This window comes from Tetrao urogallus, assembly GCF_951394365.1.
Source record: "Tetrao urogallus genome assembly, chromosome: 6".
NCBI classification, from domain to species: Eukaryota; Metazoa; Chordata; class Aves; order Galliformes; family Phasianidae; genus Tetrao; species Tetrao urogallus.
Genome location: NC_136819.1, coordinates 54203279 through 54211271, shown reverse-complemented (window position 1 = coordinate 54211271; position 7993 = coordinate 54203279). Strand labels below are relative to the sequence as shown.

Sequence of the window (7993 nt, the reverse complement as noted above, 5' to 3'; positions counted from 1 at the left end):
CAGCCCCGCTCCCCGCCGTTCCCGCTCTCCCTCACAGACCTGCGCTCCGGCCGCTCTCCGCCGCCTCGGCCGCCGCCCGCGCCTACGTGCGCCGGGGAGCGAGGGGTCGGAGAGCCGCCAGAGCCCGCACCGCTCCGCGCCGAAGCCGCGCCCACCCACTCTACGTGCAGCCCGGCAGCCGCGGCCCCCCGCTCCCCGCCCGCCTACGTGTGGCAGTGCATGCGGGGAGCGCCCGGCACAGCGCACCCCAGCCAAGCCCCGCCGCCCCCCCTCACGGAGAACCCGTGCGCTGCGCAGCGCGCATGGCCGGGAGCTGCGCAGGCGCCCTGACGGGACGCGGGGCGCGTTAATGGCGGCGGGGTGAGCTGTGAGCCGCGAGCCATGAGTGCCGTGCCCGGGCTGCAGGAGGACTGCGAGGCGCTGCTCGGTGCCTTCCAGGAAGCCGACACCGTCCGCTTCGAGCGCTTTGCTGAGCTGTGGCGGGAGCGCCGCTTCCACACCATCTTCCAGTGAGTGACCGGCCCTTGTGGGTTGGCATTAAATAGTATAACGTAGATTGTTGCCTTTTTCACTCCGGATCTAATTTACTACACGCAATGCTGCTTGAGAACATAGAGCAAAGCCCTCTGTGGAGTTACCAAGAGTCACGTTTTAAAGTTCCTAGAGCTCACTGCTGCCTTATGGATGCTGTGACACCCGTGCTTTTACTGTTGGTTGCTGCAGCGTATTGCTTTCTGTTTGCTGTAGTGGTAGAATGAGAGCTCTGGAGAGGAGTAAGATCACAAAGAAGACGTTGGAGCTGGCACAGCAGTACTTCTTGCCGCCGTATGCCTTCCAGATCCGAGTCGGCGCTCTGTACCTTCTGTACGGGCTCTACAACACGCAGCTCTGCCAGCCGAAAATAAAGGTAACTTACTGAGCCTCCTCGGAAGGTGTGGGGCGTGAGATGTTGTCATGGCATTACTAAGGTTGGAAAGGGTTGCTGAGATTGTTTGTCACCATTATAGTAAAGAAGTTCTTCCTTATGTTTGTATGGAAGTTCCTGTGTTCCAGTTTGTGTCCATTGCTACTTGTTCTGTCGCTGGGCACCACTGAAAAGAGCCTGAGAAAAAAAAAGAGAGAGAAAAGAACCATCTGCTTGACTCCCACACTTCAGACATTTATGAACAGTGATAAAATCACCTCTCAATCTTCTCTTCTCCAGGCTGAACAGTCCCAGGTCTCTTAGTCTTTCCTCATGCAGATGTTCCATCCCCCATTCATCTCTGTGGCCCGTGGCTGTACTCTCTCCAAAAGTTCCCTGTCTTTCATGAACTGGGGAGCCCAGAACTGGACAGAGTGCTCCACAAAAGAGCAGAAGGGGAAGGATAACCTCGCTTGACCTGCTGGCCACGCTCTTTTTAATGCATCCCATGACACCGTTGGCCTTCTTGGCCACAAGGGCACACTGTTGGCTCATGGAACATCCTATTATCACCAGGACACCAAGGTTTTTCTCCACAGTCAGTGGGAAGCTAGCATATTCTCCTCAAATGTGGAGAGAACTCCACGACGGCCTTGGTTGTTTATTAGAATTTCAACAAAATGAAGATGGTTAAATTATTTCCAATTCCTGTTAACTAGAAGTAGAATTCGTAAATAGGTGGAAAGCCTGAGCAATATGTGCCTTCTTACTGCCTCTAGGAGAAGAGATTGGTATAGAAATGAATTAGAAAATCAGTGCAAGTGGTTTGTGCAGAAACAGTTGTGTATGTTGTGTGCTCAACTGAGTCCAAATTCCTTACACAGGAAACAAAGTATTTTACAGTGATGTCATTACATCTCAATCTTAATTATAGAGGAGTAATTTTACAGAGATGAATTCTGGCAATTTTAAAGCCACTGCTATACAGGAAATGTTGGTGTGTGCAGGAATCATCCAAGAAGGTGTCTTAGGTAGAGTGAAAATGAAGTGGGCTGAGCAGATGGGAGGATGGAAAGCAAGAAATGAGGAAGACTTTCTTGAGCAGGGCATTGTAACAGTACACAACTGATTTATTGCAGATCAGGATTGCACTCAAGGATTGGCCTGAAGTCCAGAGCTTTCAACAGGACCTGATAGATTCCCAGCATTATGATGCAGCATACATCTTTAGGACACTGCGTCGTGCCAGAGCATTCCATTTCACAGCAATGCCAAAGCTAGTGAGTTATTTTGTTAACAACCTACCATTTTTAATAAAATATCTTCAGCTTTCAATGGCTGGCAGTCCAACAGCACTGGTGTGCTTGACGCTGTGCACTGTGCCTTGCTTTATGTAACTGGGCACACAACATAAAGCTTAGAGGATGTTTGAATGTACCACGCTTCTCACCTGATTTTTTTTTTCAGTATCTAATCTTGTTACAATTTGAGATGTCGTATAACTTGTGGAAATGTTGAGCTCCTGAGTTAGAGGGCTTGAATAATTTTTTTTAAAGTGCTGGTTGAGCACTTGGCTGTGAAGATGCATGCTGTTGTCGATGTGGTAGTTTTATGCCTTTCAGCATCTCTTGATTGTTAGATACGCAGCTAAAACTCTCAAGAGGAGGGTGGTTTAAGTTGACCATTCACGTTACAAAGCCTTGTCTCCTGCTTTAGCTCAACTACAGAACTAAGAAGAAGATCCAAGAAAATGAATGTAAAGAAGAATTTAAAGATCCAAGTAACAGAGTAAGCAGCCTCATCACGAATGATGTATTGGAGGTACAGTAACTTTAAACTGTGATTAAGCTTCTATTTGTTTTGGGTTCTTTTTCTGTTATTGAAAAGCTATACATTCTCTAATTAGCCCAAGATGGTCCTTTGTGCATTTCTTATGGAATGCAGACTAAGGTGATAGTCTGTCTTAGCAGTTTTTTTGAATATTCAGAAACACAGTATTTAATTGGGAAGAACTTTTGTAGCTGTTGTTACCATATGGTACCTGTACCACACATTCCTATGTTTTTTCTGGCTTTGCCTCAATAAGATGTAAATGGCAAAGGGAAAAATGGCCATGTGTCACTTGGGGGTGGGGGAGGGTGAAGAAAAAAAAAGAAAAATGTTGAGTTGGGAAAAGCAGGTTTGTTTTGTTGTGTCTGCAGATTGCAGCTGGAGGCTGGGTATGGATAATAAGACCTTAATCATTAAAGGTTATAGCCTTTTCTAACCTCTGTTTTTCCTTTTAAAACTTGGTTTTCTTAAACATATAAAATATTTCTGTAAAAAAAAAAAAAAAAACAAAAAAAAAACCAACAACAACAACAAAAAAAAAACACAACAAAACAGTGATTGAAGCAGGCTATAGCTTGCATTGTACATTGTAACTCAGTAAATCCTTGCTTAAAAAAGTCGAGTTATCTGAAATGTTGGCATGAGAAGGCTGTGAAGTGATTCCTCTGAAGAGATGAAAAAAGGAGACCTCCTTGAGATCTGATCCTTGGCATCACTGAGCCTTCCTTCTTGGTTTAAACAAAAGATACTCTTTCTTCTTTTGCTTACTTGGTGTGCTGATGGGGAAATGCTAGGTAATATTACTGCTAGGCTCTCTGAAATGAAACTGATACAAATAATCTGTTTCTAACTTCTGCTAATTCAGTGGTGTCCTTAGGTTATATAATCTTGGTTTTCTTCAGCGAGAACTCATATCACTTTATGCTGTAATCTTTTGCCTGAGAAGTGTCTCTTTTCCTGTTTTAGGAACTGATGAATATTCATGAGCACTATCAGAAAATGAAATGTGCCATATCAGCTGACAAATCCCAGCCAGACAAGGCCCTGAGCTTGATAAAAGAGGAATTTGTAGTTTCTCTTAAAGACATGGCTTTGGAACATCAGGAATGGCAGCAAAAAAGATTGGTAGGTAATACCAGCCACTGTGCTGTGGCAATTTAACGGGTTATGTGAGAGTGTAAGAACTGGTGTAGAGCTGGGATCTCAGTCTAAGAACTGGAACACCGAAGAATGGAGCGAGTCAAACTCAGGGTTATGGTGTGGGGGAAAGGATGGTGACTTGTATGTGACACTGGCTGCATGATAACAGAAATGTTTGCCCTGGAATGTGTGATTTGTGGATGGTATTAGAATAACCGTGCAAAATACCTCTGTAGCAGTTTGTGGGCAAGGAAAGGCTGTAATGTAAGATTAGTGAAGAAAATGGGCACGTGTGGTTACTGCTCTGTGAGTGACTGACATTTAAAAAACATTCTGTATTGTGTGTCTTTCAGAAATTGTTACTAAAAGCTAAAGAAGCTGATGAAATGCCAAACAGAGTGGAAGAAGGAACTTCGCTAAGATCAGAAGTAAGAAAAATGAACTTGTTTGCTACATTGCACAGGCAGAATCTGCTAATTTCTTAATATCATAGGCGAGGTGGGTTTTTCCTGTCCTTCCAGGGCTTGACAGAGTCAAAGTAAGTTCCAGGAATAATTAGTAGAGTTGGGGTTTTTATTTTAAGTTGCGTTGTTTGCTGTTAAGCTCTGAGCAGACGCTGCTGTGATTGTTCTGGGATACTTGTAGTAAAAAGATACGGCCCCTTTCAGGTAAGGAAGGGAAAGAGCTGTGTTTTCTTGGCCAAACACCTTCATGATCCCTCCCAGAGTTTCACCTAAATGCAGTAACTATTTTTTAATGCTGTAAAATTCTCTTGTATTGTACTTGCCTGCTAGTTTCAACTGTGAATTTGACTAAGAAGTGAACTTTCAAATTTTATTTTCTGTTCCTGAGCTGTGGCAGGAACCTGAAGGCAACCAAATTCAGCTTTGCATTCTTAATGGAACTTGAACTTCATTTAAGAAACAATTTGTCACCATTTATTATGGAATTACAGCAATAATGAAATACTGTGAAGTCTGATTTAAGAGTTTGTTTTAATGCTACTGTAATAGAAAATGAAATCTTTTCCTGAGTAATCCTTTTGTTTCTCTGCAGGGTTCTGAAAGAGCAGATGCTTTGGCTAGAATCAAGCACAAGTCTTATTCTGCAGTTGTTGAGGTAGGTGTAAAATTTGATGGTAGAGATGTAGTTATTTTAAATGATAATTTAAAGCACTAACAGTGTAAACAATTGATCAAAAAGGAAGCAGTTAAAATTGCACTCTGTAATTCAGCTTTTGAATGTTCTGCTTTCCATATCTAACACATAGGGGAAACGTGAGGTTCTTGCTATTCTTGTTAGATTAATGAAGCAATGCCAGTGTGGTCTGTGCCTGGGGGTTTTCATTTACAAGGTATCTTTTCATGTCAGTGCTCTGTTTTTAATAGATGGAACTTTAAGTAAATGGAATTAAGAAGTACTTGAGTTCAGTGGTTCCTTGAGGCTCAGATGTTTGAAGCTGTGAAGATTCTTGTGAGAATGGAACTTGGGGGTTTAAAGCCAATAGGAAATCTTTGGAATTGTTTCTCTAAGTACTACTCGAAAAATAGGATTGAATTATCCTTCTTATGGCAGAGCCATGAGAAACATTGCATCATTCTTTGTTTATTTAGATTATTTATTGGAGAATTCATTATGGAATGAAACAGAACTCTGGGATGTACAGCAGTTCAGACTTATGAATGAAGCACTAAATGACATACAGTAACACACAGCTATAGCAGGTTAACTTCTTTTTTTCATAGTTCTTACATATATTTACCTTCTAGGCCTCCAAATCCAGAAGACATCGTCAAGTAATACTAGAATCTTCTGAATCGGGACTGGATTATGGGAAATCTCCAAAACGAAGTAAAAAAAGCAGTAGGAGACCACAGCCAGCAGAGAAAAGAGGTTCTCTGGAAATCAGAGGTTTTTTTCCATTGCGTTTAGGAAGAAATTCTTTACTGTAAGGGTGGTGAGACAATGGAACAGGTTGCACAGACAGGTTGTGGATGATTCATTTACGGGTCTCAAGAAACTGGTTTGGTAACGGTTTTTTGCACTTGCTTACATTCCAAGTATTTGCACATCCCTGCTTGTGCATCTTTTTTTTTTTTCCTTTGGACTTGAAAGATAGTCCTTTCATCTCCGTCTGCCAGTTCTGAAGGCTTTTGTTCTCTGAAGTAAGTCAGCTTTCCAGTGTCCAACTTCTAACTGATAAAAGTTGCTCAGCCATTTCAGTCTTTCATTTGACTTACTGTTTATTGAAGGTTAACGAAAAGTGAGCAGTGAAGTAGTTTTGAATAAACCACCATGAAGAGAATGATTTCAGAGTTCCAAAGTCTGCCTTGCTTAGCTTCTGAGAAAATTCAGCCCATTTCAGAGGTGTGCATTAGGCTACGCTGGCTCTGTTTCACTTCAGAACAGTAGATGTAGTATTGGAGAGAGAATAAGGAGAGGAGTTTTGAATAATCTCTGAACTGAGCTGGTGATTAATGTTATTAGTTACTTGTTACAGAGCGTTTTTCTGGTGAGCCGTATGAAGGTACTGGAAACAGGTGTTTCTCCACAACCTTTGCCTGCAAAGTCAAAACAGATACAAGAGAACAGTCTTCTAACTACTGCAGCTAAGATACAGAAGTGAAAAAGAAACTAATATTAATAAAAAAAAAGAAAAACAAAAACCCAAAGCTGACTTTTTCTCCTAAAAAATCTGTCTGCAGGTCAGATGCAAGCAGAAAAGGAAACTGTTACTCGCCATATTGGGATGCCTGTAATCACAGAAGAAGACAGCTTAGATACAGAAGGTATCATGATTGAAATTCTAAGAGTCTGTAGGCTTGTTTTGTTAATTGCTCTGTACTATGCTGTATTTTTTTTTTTAAACTAAAGTTGGTGCCTTGAATCGCTTTGCTTTGCTTTCTTGCAAAAGCTAGGTTAGTTTTCATCCTGTAAGTTGTTACATCAAAACCGAAGCTTTGCTCTGATAGTTTGTTGCAAGCAAACGTGATGGCAAAATCCTGGGAGTCATGTTCATTGTACATAAAATTATTTCCATTGGCAGTTCATTGATAGTCTGATAGATCCTGCTTACAAAGAGGAAGGCAGACTGAAGAGCTCGACCAGAGATCCTTGCTGTTAGCCTGAAAGAATGGGATTTAATTTATTGAAAGGAAAACAAGAGGATAAGTGCAACTTCTGTAAAGGCCTGACAGCATAGATGAGTGTGAGGAATACATGTTTTGGAGTTAACTTACTATCAAAAACCGTATGTAACAAAAGATTATTTTCATACAAGAGAGAATAATAACAAAATACATCCACAGCAAAGTAGTACGGCCTCTGATCATCATAGTCAGCTGCAGACAATTTGAATTCATTCAACTTTTAGACAGGTTGAAGGCACGATGGTGTATTTTATATTGTACATGATGTTGTTTGTTCCTCCTCCACGTTGTCATGATGTTTTGTCTCTAAGTCAGTTCCTCAGTTCTTTGAATAGTTTTACCAGTATTTGAAGCATTAAAAAATACCCATAAGCAAACTTAGGTGTAACTTTGTTACTAAGTGTTCCATATTAAAGATGTTTATGAGGAACAGAAAGCTCTTGAAGTTGAATAAGTTGGAAAGGACAGTACGTTGTTAATCAGTGGGATTTCATTTAATATTTTGAATGATAATATGCCATAGAATCTGGAAAGATTTTTTTTTTTCGTATTTAAAGTCATGCAGAGAGGAGTTCCTGAGGGAATCTCAGGAGCTCATCTAATTCATTTTCTTCTTCTAGGCAGAATTAATTCTAGTTTAATTATTCCCAGGAGGGAAGATAGATTGCAAAGTTTGTCAGAAAAATCTCTTTATTTCCTTTCAGAAGTACCTCTCTCCAAGAGGAGAAGACGACGTTAGGATCCACTTGGAGAACACTGAAGTGAATTGTGATGACAAAATGTAAATGTCAGATGTAACACAGAGTGCTTGTTTGGATTCCACTGGATGTACAACAGGAACTGGCTGGGACCAGAGCTACAGCTGACACTGGAGTACTGGTGCTGAATGCTGTACCTCAGCAGTCTCATGGTACGGCACCTGGTGCCTTTATTCACCTGGCTGATGATTCCTGTGAGAGAAGAAGCTGCT

At 41.6% G+C, this 7993-nt stretch overlaps 1 protein-coding gene across 1 annotated transcript; it reads left to right on the top strand.

Moving 5' to 3' along the window:
- Positions 1 to 381: 381 nt before the first annotated feature.
- Positions 382 to 7762, top strand: SNAPC1 (small nuclear RNA activating complex polypeptide 1; the record flags this gene model as incomplete). The annotated part of the gene is made up of 10 exons (XM_079536851.1): positions 382 to 509; positions 748 to 907; positions 2044 to 2184; positions 2621 to 2725; positions 3701 to 3859; positions 4228 to 4302; positions 4931 to 4993; positions 5644 to 5785; positions 6580 to 6663; positions 7728 to 7762. The coding sequence occupies 10 exons, from the start codon at positions 382 to 384 to the stop codon at positions 7760 to 7762; spliced, it is 1092 nt and encodes a 363-aa protein (XP_079392977.1).
- Positions 7763 to 7993: the final 231 nt, after the last annotated feature.